This window comes from Cottoperca gobio, chromosome 24 (genome assembly GCF_900634415.1).
Source record: "Cottoperca gobio chromosome 24, fCotGob3.1, whole genome shotgun sequence".
Taxonomy (NCBI): Eukaryota; Metazoa; Chordata; class Actinopteri; order Perciformes; family Bovichtidae; genus Cottoperca; species Cottoperca gobio.
The window spans coordinates 10,034,543-10,057,963 of record NC_041378.1 but is presented as its reverse complement, the minus strand read 5'-3'; the positions used below and the strand labels follow the sequence as shown (position 1 = coordinate 10,057,963).

General features: G+C 38.7%; 2 protein-coding genes across 5 annotated transcripts in view; one reads left to right on the top strand and one right to left on the bottom strand.

Moving 5' to 3' along the window:
• Nucleotides 1-1,124: 1,124 nt before the first annotated feature.
• On the top strand, nucleotides 1,125-21,798 carry ptk2bb (protein tyrosine kinase 2 beta, b). Of its 3 annotated transcripts, none has more exons than XM_029425633.1 (31): nucleotides 1,125-1,186; nucleotides 7,457-7,692; nucleotides 8,009-8,187; nucleotides 8,377-8,464; nucleotides 8,849-8,928; nucleotides 9,171-9,233; nucleotides 9,458-9,512; nucleotides 9,631-9,771; nucleotides 9,877-9,951; nucleotides 10,638-10,739; nucleotides 10,858-10,975; nucleotides 11,130-11,169; nucleotides 11,366-11,397; nucleotides 11,504-11,548; nucleotides 11,631-11,728; nucleotides 13,619-13,700; nucleotides 13,787-13,887; nucleotides 14,476-14,591; nucleotides 15,344-15,444; nucleotides 15,583-15,672; nucleotides 17,400-17,604; nucleotides 17,879-17,987; nucleotides 18,106-18,165; nucleotides 18,361-18,483; nucleotides 18,677-18,829; nucleotides 19,067-19,102; nucleotides 19,601-19,625; nucleotides 19,739-19,773; nucleotides 20,013-20,147; nucleotides 20,278-20,358; nucleotides 20,945-21,798. In XM_029425633.1, the coding sequence occupies exons 2-31, from the start codon at nucleotides 7,495-7,497 to the stop codon at nucleotides 21,158-21,160; spliced, it is 2,982 nt and encodes a 993-aa protein (XP_029281493.1). In that variant the 5' UTR covers nucleotides 1,125-1,186; nucleotides 7,457-7,494; the 3' UTR covers nucleotides 21,161-21,798. The 3 variants fall into 3 exon arrangements, with proteins under 3 accessions (XP_029281493.1, XP_029281491.1, XP_029281492.1); XM_029425631.1 differs by lacking the exon at nucleotides 1,125-1,186 and adding an exon at nucleotides 1,509-1,656; XM_029425632.1 differs by lacking the exon at nucleotides 1,125-1,186 and adding an exon at nucleotides 4,869-5,006.
• The window catches only part of chrna2b (cholinergic receptor, nicotinic, alpha 2b (neuronal)), an 11,110-nt gene continuing 9,217 nt past the window's right edge, over nucleotides 21,529-23,421 (bottom strand). Inside the window, exons 6-7 of one of the 2 annotated variants that reach the window (XM_029425635.1) lie at nucleotides 23,228-23,366; nucleotides 21,529-22,121 (exon numbers count right to left, since the gene is read on the bottom strand). In XM_029425635.1, the coding sequence (XP_029281495.1) occupies nucleotides 23,241-23,366 (126 nt within the window). In that variant the 3' untranslated portion in view covers nucleotides 21,529-22,121; nucleotides 23,228-23,240. Of the gene's footprint in view, nucleotides 23,367-23,421 lie in introns of both variants that reach the window. The other variant, XM_029425634.1, reaches the window with a different exon arrangement.

Here is a 23,421-nt window from a genome sequence, read left to right as displayed (position 1 = left end):
GCGTTTGAAAGTAACAAAGTACATTTATTCGAGTGCTTGCACTTTATGCTACTTTATTTATATTGTCAGCTGCCATTACTCTGCAGAGTACAACTCCACTCACAGACTGAAACATCTGATCAGTTAATAAAATATGATGCATTGCGATGGTTAAACCGTTAAACAGCTGCTAACATTTGATCGCTGTTTACACATTGCATACACATGCAATACAACAATATGACATTGGATAATATATATAAGCACATTTTGGTAATGATACTAATGACACTTCAGTAAGAGTTTAAATGCAGAGCTTTTAATTGTAAGGTAACATTTTTACACTTTTAATTTAAGAAAATATTTCAAGCTCAAACTTTCAACTTCTGGTTCTGTTGCAATAATGTTATAAATGTAAACAAAAGGGAGCCCTGCCTTACAGTGTGACACTACAGATAACAACTACATGACAGTTATTGCCCTATGAGGCTGCGACAGCTACGTTTGGATCAGTAATGTTTGGTAATATGAATATGCTTAGTTATTAACAAGAAACTATTCAGATTTTCGGATACTTTGTTTGCAGTTTGTAAAAATTATGAAACTTTGGATGATCTGTTCTTGGACTAAACTTAGAGTTTTTCGACAGACATGACGCAGAGAGTCTATTGATTGCTAAGGATCATTTCAAAGATTGATTTATCTTATATATTGTTCATCTCTATACATATGAACATATTGTCAGTCCAAAAAACAAACTTCATTGTATTCAACAGCACCTAAAGTTTCTATCTAGAACTTAATCAGAATTGCTTGACCGTAAAAAGACTGTAAGACATTACATCAAATAGTTAATCATGTAATCGCTTTAGTTTCAGTTTATATCTTCCATTTACAGTATTTTTTTGCTGTAAATTCTGTTTTCTGAATAAAGTTTTCTGAAAATGTTTATATATATTTTTGACACACACACACACACACACACACACACACACACACACACACACACACAAAGCATGTTATGTTATTTTGTATCCATCCCTCACATATGTCTTAATCATAAGTATAAAGTATAAAAATAATGGGCATTTGTTGTTCTGTATTAGCTAACAGTGCCATCTGCTGTTCAAATTATGTAATTACACCACTATAGCGCCAATAACAGTTTTAGTAAAGACGACTGAAAATAGAAGGAAAATTGTGTAAGGTAAGGTATAAATTAATCCAAAATGTAAATGAAATGCAGACAATGTATCATAATAATTCAAGGCATGACTCACTAAGTTTGTAAAGTAACTATTGTGTATATTAATTTTATTTTTTATTAGCTATTTTTGAGCGTTTTGTAGTGGGAAATTAGCATAACATTTCAAAATCCCTCGTGCGTCCGAAAGAGCTCCTTACTTTTTCCAGAGGCAGACAAGAAACAGACATAACAATATTTTTTACAAACTTTGCTGGGTACAATACGAGGCAGTCCGCCATATTCCTAAAACACGAGATTCATGAAATAAGGAAGTGGGCCCACCTTACCGCAGGGCTGCATAGGTGAGGGAGTGGCCACCTGCCACCTCCTGCTCGACTCACAGCCACAGACAAACTGTCAGGCCGGACTCTCCGTGAGGAATAACACTTTCTGTCAAATCTTTATTCCTACAGGAATTAAACCAGAATCAGGTAAGACGCAGGAATAATTGATGCTTATGTTTATTTCAGCGGAGGGATTTACCACTTCTGCTGAAGTGAGTCTTTACGACTAACACAAGTGCTTGCAATGGGCCCACATTTATAGAAGTTAACGACCTAAACAGATAGGCCTGCATTTGAACCATTACATGATCTAAACAAGTTCAAATTATTTGTTTAGCTGGTTATAAACAACATGCCCCCCCCCCCCTTCCTTTAGAAAAAAGAAAAACATTTTTATTTTTTTTGGTGGGACCATGCGAAATCTCAAAGTGGGCTTTGAAGCTTGAATACTTGTATTGTCTTTTTCAAGGTAATGCTATTGATTATAATTCACAATGTGAAGTACTAGCTGCCATTTTTCTCCCTAGAGAGAGAGAGAGAGAGAACTTTGTTCATTATCAAAGCAAGTCTGTGCAGGTGAAGAAGCAGCCAGCCACATTCCAGTGCCTGGGGTCATGACGGTGCAGTATGCAGACCCTCAGCGGCACAACAATGTTTAGAGAGTGGAATACCTGCCTGTGTTGACAAGCACCTAGAAGAGAGGATTCACCACTGCTCTCATTCTGTCTTTATAGGAACATACGTTCACACTGTTTGATTCAGTGATTTATCAACAATGCCCAGATTTCCAGTTGGTTATAAACATTGTTATCCCAAAAACAGCCTTTTTTTCAAATGACCTTTGAAAAGGAAATGCAGTGTGATTTAAAAAGCCACTTCAGTTGGATAGGTAGCATTGGTGTAATGTGACTTCTGAGAGTTTGTTGCTGACGTTTTTCATATAATGCCCACAATCACCATCTGATGACACTTCTTGGTGGAATTACAGTCACGACTGCATGTCATGACAGATTCTGACAAAGACAATGTGTCTTCCATCACTGTGCAGTTTATTAAGCCGCAGAGAGGCAGTCAAGTCTTGATCCTGTCTAGGAATATATATATATATATTTATTTATTTAAAGAAACACATAACTTAAACATACTTTTCTTTGACAGATTGTGATTTGTGAACAAAATACATACTGAGTGGGACATTTCACATTATTATTATTATCATTTTCTATTGTATCTTTATTAAATGAGGTAGTTAACTGGTTCTCTGGTTAACACACTATGTAATGGTGACCCTGTCAATCATTTACCTTAAATCTGTTTTGATTATTTTCTCTTTCAATTGTTTAGGAATGTTTGGCATTTTTGCTTAAAACAATACTGCAAATATTTGCAGTATATAATATTTGATCCACTATTAATCCTTGTAGCTGTAGACGTACACAATACCGATTTATCCGCAGTAAGCTAATATTGGTTGTTATTTCGACATGAAAAATGTATTTCTCCTCTCTCTCTCTCTCTCTCTCTCTCTCTCTCTCTCAAGTACAGCCTTGTTGAAGTTTGAAGCGTCTCCACTGTGGAATTTCATTCTCATTTGTCACAATCTGTCACCCTGAATCAGTCCCTGTCAGTCACCTCCTGGATACTGTACGTTTCTAGCAAAACACACAAGTTCAGAAAAGGAAGAATGTCAGCTGTAACGTGCAGGAATAACTCCTCATCGAGACAAATGTTTGGGTACTGAATACTCTCGTGTGTTGTGAAGCGTTTAAAGAGTTTTTTTTATTTCACCTTGGTTTTTAGTTTGTGATAAAAATCTCCCCCGGGAACAGTTGTTACCATAACAACTCAAGTGCCAGTATGACAGTGTGTGAGAGAGGCAACAACACTGTGTGCCTGGAAAGTGCCGCTTTTGTTCATTTAAAAAAAAAAAAAACTAGAGAGTTGTTGAAAACAAGTAGAAGAAAGGACTTCACGGCCGTCGGTGAATTTAATTAAGGGCTTTTTTTTGTCCTGCTCTTAAAGTAACTGGTAGACTAATACAATGACAGTATAAGAATAGCTTCAGATACCTGAAGGAGATCGGTAGTAAGATCAGAAGAGACCTGGAATCATTACATTTTTAATACTTGAGCTAATACAATACCTGAGTTTTGGCACGATAACAAAAACATGATTTCTTTGGACATATATTTTCCACAAAACCCTTTTTTTATATTCAGCTAAATAAGACAAACATCTCAAGTGTTGAATGGTGTCTAAAATGCAAGCATAATACAATAACTTACAAAGAAACCTTATACAATTAGCTCAATTATAATTTAAATCCATAACAATCTGATTAAAGAAAAAGTATCCAAGACTGTGAAACTGACTAAGCATTTCATGGCAATTCTTTAATGCCATGTCATGATCTGTATTTATCTAACTTCTAGGAATAACACCTAAAGAGCCAATTTAGGAGTAAAATGTGTGTGCAATGAGACACATTTATGAAGCAGCTTAAGGAACCTTTTTAAGAGCAGCTCTCATGACGTCCCCTACGCTTGCCAGATTTAATCTTGTCTAAAAAATATCCTCACTCACTGATGTGTTTTTCTACAATTAATTGAATATCTCCAGTCGCAATTGACATGTGAAATTAACAACAATGTAATATATTTCTGAATCATCAAGGCATCAATGGAGATTTTTGTCTTTCGCTCCAAAATGTCTCTTAACAGTCTTTTTCTATGCCCCCATTGTTCTGGGTTTTAGTGTTTAAGTGTTAAGAATTAAAACGAGACAGAGATCAGGTCTCACACACTTGTTACCTGAAGTCGACTGGAGGTCAAAGAAAACATCTTCACCACAACCAGAGCTATTTATGGTATCATTCACCTTTTCTTTCTTTTGTCCTGATTTGTCTTTGTTTTTTTACATTGACAACAAATATTTTCTCACAGCAGATTTTGCAATTCTGTCTGAGCATCTGTAGCAATCTATAATGTGTGTGTGTGTGTATATGTATATGTATATATATATATATATATACACACACAGTATGTCACTAGGTTGACTCATTGTTTCTCCCACGTGAGCCAAGGAATGTATTTGTATATCCTCCACTCCACATACTTCAATGCATGGATGTCAGAAGTAATCTTAAACTTCACCCTCTGCCTCCTCAATCCCCTCTTGTCAGGCCTCCCACACCCAGGTGATGGTGCAACGTGCCGGCCATGCTGCACACTCATCTTCTCTCTCTCTCTTTCCCTTTTTCACTACACACACACACACACACACACACACACACACATATATATACACACAAACACACCCACACGGCCCTGCTGGGGAATTCATGGCCTCAGGCTAACAAAACACAACCCTGTCCAACAGCGGCAGAAAGCCCTGAGAGAAACTAACACAGCTCAGCTCCCTTGCAGCAGACTAACAGCATGGAGCTTCATTTATGAGAACACACTTTATGGCTCTTTTCTGACGGACACCATGGTGAGGTGGGTAACCGACAGACATCTCTACCTCACAGCTAGGTTGTCAAGGTTGATTTGAAGTATTTAGCTCAGTCTTACTCTGTTTGCTGAGTCAACCTAGACGTTTGGTAAACAGTATATCAATGTCAGGAGTGGAGAGTCAGACTTATGTTCTGGGGCTTAAGGTGAGAGCAGCACTGGATGTATTTGTCCTGTTTATTTATTTATTTAATGTATCAGTTGGTTTCTGCCCCTCTCAATGTTGGATGTAACATGAAAATTCAATCAAAGTGTGTGTGTGTGTCTGTCTGTCTGTCTGTCTGTCTGTCTGTCTGTCTGTGCACACTTTCACATTGTTCACCCTGTGGAAAGATTTCAGTTGACTGTTTCCAGTGCTCCTGTGATTGTGGCTGTGTGCTCTGGGTTTTTTATGATGTTTTGTAACCGTCACCATGTTTGTTTGAAGTTAAGTGGTTGGAACAGGATCTCCTGTTGCTGGGATGTATTTCTTATGAGGTATTCATGTCTTAAATTAATAGTTAGACATTTTGGAAAATGCTCATGTTTGCTTTAAGCCAAGAGTTAGATAAGAAGATTGATACCACTCTAATTGCTGTACAGTAATGTAGCTGGAGCTAGCAGCTGGTTAGCATAGCTTAGCACAAAGACTGGGAACTAGGGGAAACAGCTAGCCTGGCTCTGTCAGTAGCACCCCAAATCTTACTAGCTAACTAGGCCAAGTGTAAAGCAGGAAGTCACTGCACTCGGCCTAGAAATACTCTGGTGCATAACCCAAATTGTAATTTTTTTTTTACGTATTCAACAAACAAGATACGTTAAATAGTGAGCTTTAAAGGTGCTGGTGGGCAGAAACTGTTACCCTACGACTAGTTTCCAATCTATATGCTAAACTAAGCTATCCATCTTCTGGTTCTAGCTTAATAATGAAGGGACAGATATGAGAGTGGTGCCAATCTTCATCTTCAAGGTAATAAAGAGAGGAAGAGTTGTTCCCAAAATGTCAAATTATTCCTGGCGAGACACCACAGGAAAAAACTGTTTTTTCATGCACTGGTCACTTTTGAGAATTTGGTCTATTTTGCTTTAATTACTTTAATTCTTCTTTCAGACTAGTGGAAAAAAAAACATACAACATACACATTTAGTTGTTTATTTTACTAACTTTATCTATTTGCGTCTCTAGATTTCTCCTCAATTCACCAAAAGTTAGCATTAAATAATGCCTAATTTGCATATAGGCATAACATTTCAGAAAACTTGTAATACAAAAAATGATTGTCTTAATGTAAGTTGTCAACTTGGGAAGTTTTATGGTGATATAAATTACTTAAATTCTTTTACCTGATTTGTCTGCAGTATCTGTAGTGAGGCAGAAATCTCTACTTCAGTAGCACTTACATACACCAAATGTTCCAGTTTCATTCCTATCTATATTCTGAAGGTTTTTACTGCGGGGTTTGTTCATATATCATTCAAAGCCTGATTTATTTTATATTTTAGCCCTAAAAAGTTGGCAATTCTTTTCTTTTTTTATTGCTGTTGATATCTGATTTATGTAATGATGCAAAGACAAAATGAAACAAGAATTTTGAACCTGGCTTTATCCAATGTAAGGTAATTCTACATTTGCATATTTAAACAGAAAGATTCTGAAAACAATGTAATACAAATAATGTATGTATGTAATCAACTGTGTGGTTAAACATGTAACTCTATTCATCAGTCGTGTCTCACTTTAAGAAGGACAGAAGAGCTGCGTTCCTGATACATTTGGAGTTCTTCTCAGATTCTTGCATGTAGGACAAATCAACACAGGTTGCGTAACGGCTCAGAGCTAAGAAGTTACTACACGAGTCGATTAGTCATCACTGCTTTTGGCAGATTTAGGTGTTGTTTCGCTTTACAACATTGTGTTGTCTCGGACAGCCTGTCGACAGGTAGTTTCAATACTGCATATGTAATGACATTTAAACTATGTTTGCATTCGGGAAGAAAACATCATTTCAAGGAGTTTTCCTCGTTGATGCAGATGATACAAGTCTCCACACTGTCACAATGTTGCTAAATGAATCACACAGGCCCTCACTTGAAATCACGGTTAGGAAAGAGTGTAATCAGCCGATCTCAGAATGAAATGATGTGAGTCACAGGTGCTGCATGGCACACGATCACAGCATGAACGTGAAGGGTAGCATGACTGCAGTACTATGATGAAGCCAGTCACAGAACAGTGTGTACTCTTGTGTTAAAGATACATTGTCACTACAGTTAACTCTTTGCTTTATCTGGACCACAATCTTGAAAAACATTATAATGTGAAACATACTTTCCTCTCACTATCTCTAATTTGTTTACTTTTGGATTAAAGATTGCAACAAGTTTAGGACCCCTGACGTTTCCCTCATCATTTTCCATCTTTAATTAAAAAATGTTTTCCTTTGTCTGTCGAACAGGATGATGTGGATATAATGGTGCCGACCCAGCCGTAAGAATGTATGAGGTGATGTCCGGTGACACCCTGTCCTGGAAGGTGCCCAGTCCAAGACAGAGCAGCACAGACTCCGGCCCGGAATCGCAATTCATCGGGGACGGAGGGCCCATCAAGATCCTCAAAGTGTGCTTCTGCACCAACAACAACTTGGGAAAGAACTTCAAGCTGGTTAAATGTGACGGCTCCTGGCAAATTAGGGTGAGAGTAATCTACAAACATTTGGGGAAGTCAGGAGATGTGTCAGAAGACTGTGATAAAGAGGGAAGTCATGTTTACCTGAGATACTTTAGATTACAAATCGAAGGCCACATATTTGTTTTATTTGGCCTCCTTAACAGGAAAGTTAATAAATAATTGTATCAGTGCACAAATAATCTCAGTCTCTTTCAGTGTACAGGAACAGAGACACATAAAGGCTCTGGCTGCTTCCAATTCTTTGACAGCTAATTTGTTATCATGTAATCACTGGGAGTAACTGGTTCATTTATAAATAAATTCATTCTGTCTCTTTAAGGCCATCATTCGTTCGATTCTGATCTGCGGTCGATTGGGGCCGAACATCGAACACACAGGATGCTACGGGCTCCTGCTGAAGCACCTGAAGTCAGAAGAACTTCACTGGCTGCATCCAGATCTGACTGTCGGGGAGGTGGAGCAGCGCTACGAGAGCCATCACGTAGAAGCTGAGTGGAGGTGCACATCCATTACTGAGACGCAATGTATTTAAAAAAATGTTTTTATTGTCATCGCAACTTCAGAGGACAATACATTTGAACTTCAGAGGAAAAGACTGGGATATTGCACTCAGGGATTTTTGAGCCAGTTGAAAGGGAGTATGAGTACAAAACTTGCATGTTATATCTGTTTTCTTTTCGACCGCAGGTATGACCTTCGAATCAGATACGTTCCCGTTAATTTCTTGGAAAAGTTCAAAGATGACAGATCTACGTTAGTGTATTTTTACCAACAGGTAACAAGATTCAGTGTATTTTATTTCAAATTTAAATGTTTGGCTGGTACAGAATAATGTTTTTTGCAAATGGATATTTGGCAATAAGATGTTTTCACACGTGCATAAGAGCGCAGCTGTTAGTTTGTTTACTTGACTGTATTTGTGTTGATAAAGTTTACTTGCCACGGGCCCGCTGGCAAACATTCAAATCTGCAGAAAATGTAGAAGCTTTTTTATTATTATTTTTATTATACAACACTTTCTGTCATGTTTGGGGAAATAAAAATAAATCTATAAGAATATTTATTTTGCCACAATATCCAAAAGTCTTTTTACAAAAGTGTTATAGTCCAGTACTACTGAAGTATTTATTACTACATCTGATTTCTCTGTTTCTGAAAGGTGCGTAGTGATTACATGCAGTATCATGCCTCTAAGGTCAGTGACGGGATGGCGCTGCAGCTCGGTTGTTTGGAGATCAGGTGAGTCGCCGCAGTCCTCTCGTTCATGCTCTCAAACGTTAATTTAATTTGTTTTAACAACTGTGATGAGGGTGATTTAATAAAGTTATATTGACGAGTTGTCCACGTGTTAAACAGCATGTACTGTGGAAAGTTTCGTGTTAGTGATTTAGGTTTTTAATGCATTCAGATGATCCGTTTGTCATGTAGGTCAGACAGTTTGGTTGTTTAGAATTGGTTGCTGAGACGTTTTCTTCTTACAGGAGGTTCTACAAAGACATGAATGCAAAAGGGCTCGAGAAGAAGTCCAACTTTGAGCTTCTAGAGTAAGTTTTTATTTTCAATTAATCTTTACAACTTCACTCATTTGTGTTTATGGGGTTGATAGTGAGTTATTGAAGCTGTTTTAGAAGTCCCACCGGATAATGCTGCAAATATCCATTTTTGTAGTTCATTAAACGAGGATATTTAGAACATGATGTTTTTAAACTGGGAGCAATATTTAAAAAGAAATTCTTACTATTTCTGAATTTTCGTTTTACAAATGAAGAAAAGAAGTGGGCCTGGACCTCTTCTTTCCTCAACAGCTGATTAACAGCATGAAGGTAAACTATCCTAACCATCATTTTAATTCTTAATGACGACATAACCAAAAATGTATTTAAATTATTTACGACTCGGCGGTAGATCAGAGTATTTTAAATTCCCCTGCTTGTGATCCAGTCAAGGCAGCTACGGAAGTTGATCCAGCAAACATTTCAACAGTACTCAACACTCAAGGAGGACGACTGCATGATCAAGTTTTTTGAAACCCTCAAAGACTTCGTCAGTTACGATGAAGAGGTTTTCCCATGTGAACTTGTGGTGAGTAGCCTCCTAAATCCTATGGTAGTCATGGTTTTCTAAACCATAACCTGCTGTGGTTCACTTTAATGTTAAACACATTTAAGCACTCTCACTTGTCAACAGCAAGGTTGGAGTCTAGCAGTGGAGCTGGTCATCGGTGGGAGGGGGATTCGCCAACGCACACAGAAGAATTCAGCGGTAAGCTTGGTGCAGATTTAGGTATAGCTTGAGAGGGTTATGTGTTGTGTTAAATATCTAATCTATCTGGCCTAGTTCCAGGAATTTTGTTAAAGCAATAGTTGACATGTTGGCTCTTATTCGCTTCCTTGCTGAGAGTTAGATGAGAAGACTGATACCACTCTCATATCTGTAGCCTACTGTAAATATAAAGCTAGAGCCAGCAGCCGGTTAGCGTAGCTTAGCACAAAGACTGGACAAAGGGGGGGAAACTGCTAGCCTGGGTCTGATCAAGCTCAATGATGACTTTGTGACGCTTAACTACACATTTTCATTTGCGTGCAGGTGAAACCAATCTAAATAAAAGGTATTTAACTTTACATGTGCTGGTAGGGTTTTTTCTGTTACATTTGGACAGAAGCAGGCTAGCTGTTTCCCCCTGTATCCAGTCTTTGTGCTAAGCTAACAGGCTGCTTCATATTTATACAGATCCGAGAGTGGCATCATTCTTCTTATCTAACTCTAAGCATATTTCCCAAGATGTCAAACTATTCATTTAAAGCAATCCTATAATTTCTGAAAATACAATTGTCTATACATATTTTTGCAAATGTCTGGTCTCTTTTCATCAGTGGATGCTACATCATTATAAATCTAACACAGCTTGTCAACTGTAATCAGCCATAATCATCATTTTTGTGCCCCAGCCTGTTTTTTTAGCCGACTTCAAACAGATCAAGAAAATACAATGCTTATCTCAGAGCGACGGCAAGGCTCTCTTAGACCTCAACATCGAGGGGGCAAGACAAGTAAGTACCACAACACTATCTACCTGATATACCATATTACTTTGTACGGAGAGCATCTGCACAGGATGTTTGACGTGCTACGTGCGCTCACAGTGACCTTTTGTCTTCTTTCTGATAGCGTCTGTCCATCAATGTGGCCACGGTCCCTATGGCAGAGAACATGATGGACCTTATTGACGGGTACAGCCGCTTGGAAAACGACACAGATGATTCTGTTATCTACCGACCAAATAAAGGTGTGTACGACTCTTCCCCTGTTGCAAGATCATCGTGGTTCAAGCATATATATGTTGTTTTAAATGATGGAGCGTAGTTTGATGCTTTAAAAGCTGTATTGGTATGAAAATGCAATATTTAAACTGGAATTATCACAACTCATTTCTATCCTAGATGCCAATGCACGGAGCGCCCTACCTGAGATTCCTACCGAGTGAGTGGATGTTTGGCTGTTTTACAACTTGAGTGATTTGTGCCCCCTCTCAGCCTCAGTGCAGCTGCATGGGAAGTTATTGAGTTATGAGAGTTATTGATGAGAAATGCTGTTTTATTGAATCATTCTGTCAGCGCCATAAGTTGCAAATGTATGAGCGGGGCTTTTCTCTCATTCTGTCTTTTCTCCGGAGCAGCAGAGACACCAGCTCCGTCAGACACAGCATGGGTGAGCTGACAGTTTTCATAGTTTTACATAACTTCCATGTTTAATCCAATGCATAGCATCTTCAAAGCTAACCACTTAAAAGCACATTGATCTCTCTTTTCTTCAGGGTCAGATATCTATTGTGAGATTCTCGATGAAAGGCCGACATCAGGTTCGTTGAGAGTTTGTATTCATGTGTTTAGCAGAATAATAACTGTGGGAACTCTTTCTTAAATTTAAATCTTTTTCTGTAGTTATTAAGTACGGGATCGACCGAAGTGACATTGTTCTCGGCCGAATCCTCGGTGAGGGTTTTTTCGGGGAAGTCTACGATGGAGTTTACAAAAAACTGGTAAGTGTATCTTACTACTTGAAGTAAATGAATAAGAACAGCAAAACATTTTTAAAAGCCATCGCAATAAAGAGAAAAGGGGGGGAGGGGAGGAGGATACAGGACCATAAATATGTAGTTATAGAATATAAAATGTTATTAACTGCATAATTTACTCGCATTACATGTAAAGTAAGGCTGCAACTAACAATTCTAGTCATTATCGATTAATCTGCTGCTGCTAAAACTGCCTATCGCACTTATCTGAAACCTAAATTAAGATTTTCAGATTACAAATTCGTCTGACCAGCAGTTTAAACCCCCACAAATACTAGTTTACTGTTATCTGTAATGTGTGCCGTGGTGTGGATTGCTCTGATGCTTACCTCACGGGAGCCTTCACTGCATCCCGCAAAGAGACTCTCCTCCTCGCTCTGTCTCGGTCCTCTCAATGAAGAAAAGAAAATCTCTCGGACGAAGGCTTTCTTAGGTTTTCACAACGCTTCTATTTATTTCAATATCAAGTTATAGATGTAATACAAAGAATCAAATTTTAAAAGTTTACAATATGGAAAGAAGTCAAGTGGCTTACTCCAAGTGTTTTTAGATATTAAGGTTCATTGGTGGTCAATTTGGTGCAACTGAGGTTTTCAGAGGTCAACACTTGGAGTTGTAGCAGCTTCATTTGTCTCTAATAGCTCTGATTTATCCGAAAAGGTTAAAGTTACTACGCTGTGTCTCGTCGGTTACGAGGTCAATGTCTTCGTTCAGCGTGCCACGAGCTCCGCTGCCTGTCACCTAAGCCTCTGATCCTCAAAAGATGTCTCCTATTTAACCTCCGGCCCGTTCACACAGACCCGTCAACAGGTTTCAACAGCGTGTTCTCAGCGGACATTTTTTCAAAGGTTTCTTCCTCAAACCAAACCTGTGAGCAGCCAGTTTAGGCCATAAACTATAGGTCATAAAAGAGCCATCACTCTTAACCCCCCCCCCCCCCCCCCCATATTCACAGCCCTGCATACACATACATGCAATCGTCCCATGTGATGTGCACGCCGGCACTCTTCCCAGGATCTGCACAGATCATGATTTAAACTCACACCTGTTTAGATCCCTCCTAAACATACTCATTGTGAAACCATGAAAATTTTAGAACAATATCATCATAAAGCATAAAACAATGTCGTTACAATACATAGACCGTAAGTAAAAATTATATAATATTCAAATAAAAACCCTTTTATTCACTTTGTTTTGATCAACTCCACTATGAGTTCTCCCTCTACTTTACCTCTACAACATGTTCTCTCTTCTCTAAGTACTCATACCTTTCACCCGCTGCACTCATGACCTGGCAGAAAGCCCTGTTATAATATCATACTCAAAGACAAAACTTTCTATCTTTTCATCATCTTTGGTAACAGAATTTCCACCACAAAAGCTTAAAATGCAACTACGAGTACCAAACTCGGTCCTCTGATTAGGCTTAAACAAGTACAACTGTATATCAGTACTTCAACAAGCTAACTTAAGCCTAGAGGGAACTTCTACAAAAAGTTAACAGGTTGGTTAACATGTTACACATATAAAAAGTAATGTCAGTAAAACAAGTTGATTAACTTGGTAAGAATATTAGTGTCAACACCATCTTGCATGTCTTACTTCTAGACACACCTGTACATCTCTAAATACATACCTGCACACAGGTAAACTTCTCCTTAAGCTGTTTAGCTTTTTAGTTTTTTAGTCTTTTTTTAATTGTTTGTGCCTATTTATAGTGCCAGTGCACGATTAACACCCAAGCTGCACTTATTCATGCAGATGGTAAACCATCTGTATGTCCTGGACTTAATCATCAATTATTAATTGCATCATCATCCACTTCTCTCTACTTTTTCCCGTTGTTGACAGTCTGGCGAGAGGGTCAATGTGGCAGTGAAGACCTGCAAAGACTGTTCACCTGATGTGATGGAGAAGTTCATGAGTGAAGCAGGTAATTAAAAAAAAAAAAAAAAAAAGTTTAGAATATAGTTAAATAAATGTGACAACAATATGACGATAACTTTGTGTGTTTGCCAGTAATTATGAAGAACCTCGATAATCAGCACATTGTCAAACTGATTGGAATCATAGAGGACGACCCTGTGTGGATCGTCATGGAGCTTTATGAGCACGGAGAGGTAAATGCCAATCTTCATTTCATGATTACAGTTTTTGATGTAATCATACTGTATAATTGAACTGAAATGTTGCACAGTTCTGGCATGAGTCATCGTGTTGCAGCTAGATTTATGCATCTCAGCATGACAGAAAGACAAAATGTGGCCGAGTATCTTTCTTCCCTTCTTTATTAGGATTACCATTAGCATATACACACTATAGCACATCTCATTAAATTAACACTCAAGTAATCCTTTTAACAAACATTAAGCCAAACACAAATTAAAATTCCTCAAGAATTCACAGCAAACATCATTTTTTCCTTCTTTCCTTAGTCATTCTTAACAAACAGAAATCTCGGTTGGAATGACCTTAAATGATATATTTACTGTATCCATAATTTGATTTCACACATTTAACTCCAAGAAAATAGAGTATGTATGTGAGTGTGATGTAGAATTTGGAAAGTGAATTCCTGTCTCACTATTTTATTCTTGCACTATTTTTTTTTGCTATAGGTATACTGTAAGATTTTCATTGTCAACAACTACACTGAAGCTGTTGTGCATATGACAATAAAGCCTTTGAATTTTGCGTTGACCTTGCAGCTCGGGAACTACCTAACTGAGAACCAGAATGAGCTGACAAACATGACTCTGGTGCTGTTCAGCCTGCAGATCTGCAAAGCTCTGGTCTACCTCGCAGGGGTCAACATGGTACACAGGTGAGAAGGCTCCACTCTTTATTGTTCGTGTTGTTATGCAGGAAGTGAAGATACTGCTGCGGTCTTTTGTCTGCTTTTTGTTTTTTTATCACAGGGAAAATTGCTACAGAACATACAGAGTGTACGTTTACATTTCCCAAATATTATGACTATATTATGATTCACGAGTCACACAATTGATGGAGCCATATTGTAACATATGAATGTACACTTAGCTATCAGGTCCCTTCAAATGTTATGTGCTTTTTGCCTGGGATGATTTTTGCATGAAATGATGAGGTTTGCACAGTATGTCTCTGCTGAAACTCTCATAATGTCCTCAGGTAGGAGTGTATCATAAATAAGGTCCTTTGTCATAAGAAAAGAAGCCAGTATTTGACACATCGGAGCGTGATTTAGTGGAAAAAGGCAAGTTGACAGTCTTATGGATAAATACAGCTAGAAGAAAAAGCCCAAAAAGCATCTGGATGTAAAGTACAGTCATATTTCATATATACAATGAAAAACCTTTTTTTCATTGGGTTCAATCTCCTGTGAAGACACAAACACAGGACAAAGGAAATTACTTTCTGCTTGTGTGGAAAATGCAAAGATTCCTTTGCTATTATTTTCTGCTGCAATCGTGGCAGCACTGCAGTGGTTGACAAGCAAATGCAGGTCAATCAGAGAGGCCTTGGGGCCGTTTAAGACCCTCTATCAGTACCTTCATAAACTTTAACTTTTCTTTCTGTCTTATTCGTGTTTTGTCACAGAGACATTGCTGTGCGGAACGTGTTAGTCGCCAGTCCAGACTGCGTGAAGCTTGGAGACTTCGGTCTGTCGAGATACATTGAGGATGAAGAATACTACAAAGGTAAGATAGACAGACCAGTATAGAAGGAACATCAAATAATATAGTTGCCACATTTGGAAATTGCACCTCTTTTATATCCCTGCTCAAAAATGAAGAATGTTGACCCCCAAAATACCAATGTCTTCCATTTCTTTGCAGCGTCTGTTACTCGGTTGCCAATCAAGTGGATGGCCCCAGAATCCATCAACTTCAGACGTTTCACCACAGCCAGTGATGTCTGGATGTTTGGTGAGCTTGTGATACACAAACATACCGTACAGCAGCAGGTTATTGGTTAATCTTCAACCCAAACAAGCACTACATGAGATGGTAAAAATGATTTTAACTGATATCAGAACTACATGGAGGAGTAGTCCTGAGTTTCAGAAGTACTGTAGGACCACATCTACCCTAAGGATGATGGGTTGGAAGCATACGTACAACGTAGTCACAGTGACGGCACTGATTGGTTTGTGGACTACTTGTTTTAAAGCCTCGAGTTGGGAATTTTGGTACAACCGAACGCTAATGAGATTTTTAGGTGACCAAGATGTTAACTAACTTTCATGAACTGAAAACACTGTGAAAGGGTTAAAGGTCTCAGACGAAAACACTGAGAAACAACCTGTCAATCACAAGGTAGCCCCGCCCTAAAGCATACCCTGCTTTATCGTCTCTTTTACTCTAAATATGACCATAATTTACTAAATGAACATCATGCTGTATTGAAGAAGACTTCAAACTTAACATTAAGACCATAAACTTGTCAGGAAAATGTTTACTGAGGTAATAAATCAAGTGAGAAGTAGGGTCATTTTTCTCATAGACTTCTATACAATCAGACTTCTTTTAGCAACCAGTGGAGCAGACCACGGCTCGATGTTATAGAGAATGCTGGTTTAAGGCACTTCCGCATTGGCTTCACTTTTCAGACACAGAGGTTGTCGCTTGGTTAGAAACCACTTTATACACATTTGTATGGAGCTTGTACAGGGTCTCCTACCATGACTCAATTACCAAGTTACTGTTTCATACTTTTATCACCTGTATCTCTACCTGCCTTCATTCTTGAAACAAATCAGCACCATCTCATAGTCCACTACGTGAACTGTGATGGTCTTCTCTGGTGAATTTCATACCAACAATCAAAAAGTTTAAAATGAACATCTGAGATCTGACTCTTTGTGTGTATTAAATTCTACTTCTTCAGCAATCAGGCCCTAAAATTGAAACATTATCATATTCTGACCTTTTGATGGTGGATGATTTGTGTAGACACTCGTCTTTGTTCTTAAGAGAGAGATGCAAAAGCAAACAACGCATAAGAACCTTAATTAGGCTCCTCGATATTCATTATTGCAATTATACTAGTTTCTATGCAGGAAATACTGACTGACTATTTTTAGAACACAACAAAATGATCAATTTTTAATGTTTTCAAGGCATAGAAAGACATGGACATCTGAAGGTATTGATTTGACTAGAAAATTGACTAGAAAACATAAATATAATAATATAGAAAACTTCAATGAATCACATTGTTGCCACATGGATTCAGCTAGATCTCAGGCATTTTAACTATGTTGATTGATTGTTGATTGTTACTGATTGTGTAATGCACCTGAGATTGATTTCTTGTGTGGATTCTCTGAGCTTTTCAATGCTGTTCAAATAAAGTAGTTAAGATATAAAGTGTGAAGTCTGTGTGTGGTGGTCCTTCTTCATTTATTCATAGCCTCATCACCAACAGCACCAGGACAGTAAGGCTAAAGTACTTTTTAATGTAGTATTAATGGTAATGATCTGATGAGGCTGTTTCACTTCTCCTCTGAAGGAGAAACGTGATATGAAAAAGCAGCATGCGTCATGGGACACAAGCCAGAAATATTGCAATGTAGCGTGTGCATAATAAGGAAGGTTTTTAAACTCCTATTCATCTGCATTTTTTGTTTCTCTTTCCATGCATTGCTCGATAGCTGTTTGCATGTGGGAGATAATGAGTCTTGGACAGCAGCCGTTTTTCTGGCTCGAGAACCGAGACGTGATCAACCAACTGGAGCAGGGAATCAGGCTGCCCAAGCCAGACAACTGCCCCCCCGCCCTCTACTCACTCATGACCCGCTGCTGGTCCTACGACCCCAGAGAGAGACCCAACTTCACTGAACTGGTGGTCAAGATCAGGTACTTCTTTATTCAATATGAAAAAATTGAGACCCTTTCATTAAGGTTGGATCTACGGTGATAACCTTTCTGTAAGGATTTCTACTCCGTATACTCAACTACTATCTCAGGTTCAATATAGAAGTTAGAGCCATTGGTTCATTTTAAATAGTAAAAATGAAGATGAGATGATTTAGAACATGTTGTAGTTACCTGCACTAACAGCCTGTTAGATGTGTTTTCGTACCTCTCTTAAGACATGATACACAGTAACTTGTTGTCTAAAATCCATCAGCGACGTCCACAACATGGTGAAGGAGCAGGAAGTGGAGAGAGAGAGGGACAGAGCGCGCTCCACAAAATTATTCGACAACAAGTTCAAATTCAACGAGCCTCCTCCAAAGGTACGAATCACTGTCAAAGTCAGCCACTGTTATATGTTACATATATGGTACAATACAGCACATCATTCAAATGTAATGTAGTGCATGTTTTAATTCATCTTCTGTATATTTACTGTAGCCTTCAAGAATGAAACCAGGGCGGTTCGGGAACACGCTCAGTATCGGTTTGCACATTCAGGTACAGTAACCTCTCACCTGTTTCCTCCAAGCTAACAAAAATGTATTCATGTAAGTGATGTGTGTGTGTGTGTGTGTGTGTGTGTGTGTGTGTGTGTGTGTGTGTGTGTGTGTGTGTGTGTGTGTGTGTGTGTGTGTGTGTGTGTGTGTGTGTGTGTGTGTGTGTGTGTGTGTGTGTGTGTGTGTGTGCGTGCAGCTGAAGGAGGCTATGTGTGCCAGCTCGCCTGACCTGGCCAGCCCATGTGATTACCAGTCCCCCGTCGACTCCATGAGCTCTCTTGCGTTGCCAGCCAGATCCCCTCGCCGTCGCAGCATGGCGGTAAGAAAGACTCAGCATTTTGTCTAAAATTCTAATTTTGTTATTCAGTTTGTCAATCTTTCTTTCATTTGACATCTCATGTTCAAATGTTGATAAAGCTGGAGTTAAAAATGAATGCATTAAGAGAGCAACAAAGGATGTGTGTGTGTGTGTGTGTGTGTGTTTAACCCCAGCATTCTTCCATCAATTGTAGGAGGGCGAGTTTTTTAGGGTGGAACCAAACAGCAGAGAGGACCCCGCGCGCCTCTGGCAGAGGGAGAGACAGGAAAGGCAGTACACTCTCCGCCAGCAGAAAGAGCAGATGATGGAGGATGAAAAGTGGCTGGAAAAGGAGGAGAGACTCCTGGTGGGAAACAGAGCATCATTAACTATTGTCAACCCCCTCTCTGTGTCTCTGTGTCCCCCCGCTCAATTCAATGTGGCCCTGGAGGCAACGTGGAACGAGGCATCGTTAAACAATATCAACCCACTCGTTCTCTCTCGACGCCAAGCTAGCCTTAAATTGAATGTTCCCCTGATGACGGTTCCAAAGAGGGGATTCATGTCCATATTCTGTAAAGTGAACCTGCCTGTTCTTTTGCAGGACCCCATGGGACCAGAGGACACTGCCGGCCCAGCGGTAGGTGTCCGCCTATACAAACTGTGATTTCGCAGTCCCATTAAAGGAAGAATCTACTTTTAAAACATGTTAACCAAAAAGCTTTTGGCGAAGTAGCTCACATTTCTGAGCCCAGTTTGTTTTCTTTGGCAATATAAATATCCCATTGGACGAGTGAGGACATGCATAGTTAGTATGATGCCACACGACGTGTAGTAGTTTGTGTAGTCTACGTGATAGAGTGCAGCTATAATGATAGATAGATAGATACTTTATTCATCCCAAGGGAAATTTAGGAATGAATGAAGTGAGTAAACCTTCAGGCACGTTTAGTGAAGGTGGATACACTACAAATGGTAAATGAGATTGAATCGGAGCGTATTAAGGGATTGTCACAGATTATATTTATTATTTATTTGTCTGTAAATAGTTGTGCTATTTACCAGAATTATCTTCTGCAGTGTTGTCTATTCATATTGTTTCTATTTCCTGAAATTCATCTTGTTCTATTCTTTTTAGTCTCCTGAAGCTGACACTGGGAACGGTGAGCTCAAAAGAAATACATAAATTCACATTTTATTCCGAGTACTTTCATCTCTCTCCGATCCCGCCTGTCTTTCTCGCCGTCTCACATCGTTCATCTTTTCTGCCCTGCAGCACCTCCAGAGAAGCCCCTACGGCTCTCTACACAGGTAATTACATCGATTTAATTTTTTGGGATTATAATATTTTTTAACCTGCTGATTTGATTGACTTTGATTTTAAGATAAAAAATATTTTTTAATGAACTCAAGAAAGTAAAATTACCTTTCAATTCAAAGGGAATTGATGCCACCATGCATTTAAAATAGTGCTCAATGATCTTTTTGTGTAAAGTAATGATGAGGATGAGCATTTTAATTATTAAAACATATTATTTTCTCTTACTTAGCCTGCGCCCACAGCTGAGCTGGACCGCTCTGACGACAAAGTGTACCTCTACGTCATGGACCTGGTCAAAGTTGTTGTCCAACTCAAGAATGACATCACAGAGTCGCCACCGGAAAAATATATCCCCATCGTCAAGGTACACCAAGACTGTTTTTCATTTAGATTTTAACAGTATGATGCTAATTAAAGGTGTATGAATTGTAATGGAAAATAAAGCTTGAGTCATACAGCTAGTTAATTCTCTGGAATTTATCTCTGCCCGCAAGTCTGTCGGGATGGCTTTACGAGATCTGATTCGCAGTGTGGATGAGATACTGCCCACCTTACACGAGTCTATCAGGACTGAGGTACAGTGAATTTTCTGTCTGTTCTCATCTCCTTAATCGTATTTTTCTTCCTGCTGTCTGTCCCTGAAACAAAAAAAAATGACAAAACTCCTTTTGAGAAAAATGACCATTTAATGTTTACTATTCTGGCTGAGGCCTCCCAAAATCCATAGCTTGCAGTTTCTACAAAGCCATATTTATCAATGTATTTCTACTTACTATGCACACATAATGTACGCAAAGGACAATATATGTGCTATATGTGCAACATGTATAAAGAAAATAACATGAACAGTTGACAATATAATGCAGTGGAGTTGAATCAACGCACCCCTGTAGCAATTTCAACCTAAATGTTTATAAGTTTCACAAAGGTAGTGCTCATGTCTACATAATATTTTACAGTCTCACTGTCATGGTTTACTGGGACAAGTGAGCCAGCATGCACAGTACCAGGACCCTGAAACTGAAGCAGCCTAATTGAATTCAGCCGTCATTAACTTTATTATTTACACCTGTGCTTTTCCTACTGCGACATGTCAAAATGTCTTCCCTTATAAAAAGGTCAACAGTGTTAATCCATAACGTTTGTTCACCGCGCCCACAGATCGAGGGCACCCAGAAACTGCTGAACAACGACATGGCGGAGCTGATCAGCAAAATGCGTCTGGCCCAGCAGAATTCCATCACCTCTCTGAAGGACGAGTGTAAGAAACAGATGCTGGCTGCAGCACACACGCTGGCTATGGACAGCAAGAACATGTTGGATGCTGTTGACCAGGCCAGAGTCAGGGCCAACTTAGCCAAGCCAGTGGCCCCCTAGTGGACTGTAAGCGCTCGTTCAGTTTACACATCAAGCTAAGGACTCGCGTCTGTCAGTCACAAATAACATTTGCACACAGTTGAGCATTTTTCTTCATCACACCAGTGTGTGTTATTACGTTTAAATATAGTGCTACAACTAAAAGTGGCGGTGTGCTCACCCAGGATGTATAACTGAACTTGATGGTCTATTAGAAATATATTTAGGATGCAGTCACTTCAGACAAACACATTTTAATGTAAACTGTTCTCATTTGTGAGGTTTTGACTTAATTGTCTGCTCAGAAATGGAATTATCCTTGTAAATATATAATGTGTCTTTTGACAAGTACTATTGGTTTTTACAGCAGAGAAAAAATACAAATGTAATACATGTAAGTAAATGTTTATTCTTTCAAGTCTGTCAAAAGTAACATGAGTGAAATGTAAAGATGACAAAACCAAACAGTTAGTCAACTGTTCAAAAGTGTTTTTATACATACAGTTCATATCTCAAGTGTGATTATGATGAATAATGTTAAGATTATGAGATGAAGACTACAATGGCATGGATGTCAGGTACTCTTGAAATAAAAACAGCTTCTGTATTATGTCCATTATCATTATTATAAAATAGGAAATTCTAGCAAGTAAATCAAGTGATGTAAAAAATAAATATCATGATGTGTACTACTGTGTAAGCCTGTTCATTGAAATATCTATTGTTGCTGTTGAATATTTAAATCTAGATGTTCTGCAGGAATCACAACCTGAAGCTGCTTTTAGGTCGTTTTCACAACACTCAATAAATGCTAAATAGATGTTTTTTTTTAAAAATGTTTCATGAGGATATTTATTACATAGTGTGATCATTCAAAAATAAATGGACTCATGGCAGCATGGCCAAAGAAGAACCTGTAAAAGAAAGGAAAAAAGGAAATTCTTTCCAAACCAGCACAAAGGAGTCCCAGTGCAGCATGCCACTGAAAACCAAAGGAAGTTGAGGTAAAAGCCCATTTCAGGTGGACTTAAGTTTCTGTCCAAGATCATTTCCAATTAGACACAAACCCAACATCATTGCAATTTGTTTCTACATTTATTTGTATCCAACATTTGACTGACATTCGCATCTTGGATGGATTGTCATGACATTTGGTTAATTAATATTTACCCCGAAGATGAATCCAACCGCCAACAGATCTAAATGTCCACCTCTAAGTACGGAATCAATTCATCTTCTGAGAGCAATGCTGCTGACCAGAGTTGGGTGAGTTACTTGGAAATGTAATCATAGTCATCATCTATTGGTCATTTCAAATGTATATATGTATACATTTTGTGCAAGAGTAGAAATGTAAAGTTGTTTTGATAATTTTTTTAAAGCCTCTTTTTTTTTTATTGTCTGCGAGCGTCAGTAAAGCCTGCTAGTTCTTATATAAAATGTTTTAATTAACCTTCATCCATGTCTCAAATTATTCTGTGTTGGGTACTTGAATTTGAGGGAATTGGGCCTAGAAAGTCTTTGAAAAGCACATTTAAACAGAAAAGTAATCACATTACTGTAACACTTTACCCAACACTGATGCTGGCACCATCCCATTTAACTAGCATGTTACACCTAACTAACATGCTAAAAGAGACAATATACTAAACATTGGCATGTTAACATACTAACATTAGTATGCTAACATGCCAAATCTTAAGTCATGCTAACAGCACGTTAACAATTGCCAACTTTGGGCTTGGTAACGTGCCAATATTAGCATTCAGGTCAAACTCAACATAAATAACATTACACCTGAGGCTGACAAAGTGCAGCTTAGAGGGATGATGAAAGTTGAGCCAGTTGACAAGCTGAGTCCAACATGTCCTAAAATGACCACTGTACAAGAAGATAGACCCTTTCGGTCTTTGCCCCACTACTTATAAGCACCTACAATGAGCAAACTTATGGTTTGGTGGTTTGTAAAGAGAGTTAAAGCATCATAAGGCCGCTAACGCAGCGCATTACGCAAACTTGAAGTAGAGTTCAGCTACGTTTTGAATTTTAAACTTCACTAACTAGTGCCGCTTATGGGTTTTTCCACACCTTCTCACGCGAGCTAGATCATGCCAGCTAGCCAAGGGGGCAGGAAGAGGCCAATGGTCCCAAGCAGGCACACAATAATGAACATCCACAGGAAGATACGGTCAATCACCATGGCGACATACTTCCAATCCTCTTTCACCTGTGGAGAAATAAGAGCAAGAGACAGAGAGAAAAAAGAAAGAAGAGAAAGTTAC

Coding starts and splice junctions, on each gene's coding strand:
- ptk2bb (XM_029425633.1), top strand. CDS start 7,495: ATGTATGAGGTGATGTCCGGTGACACCCTGTCCTGGAAGGTGCCCAGT. Junction 7,693..8,008: donor ACGGCTCCTGGCAAATTAGG/GTGAGAGTAATC, acceptor TGTCTCTTTAAG/GCCATCATTCGTTCGATTCT. Junction 19,103..19,600: donor AGGACACTGCCGGCCCAGCG/GTAGGTGTCCGC, acceptor TATTCTTTTTAG/TCTCCTGAAGCTGACACTGG.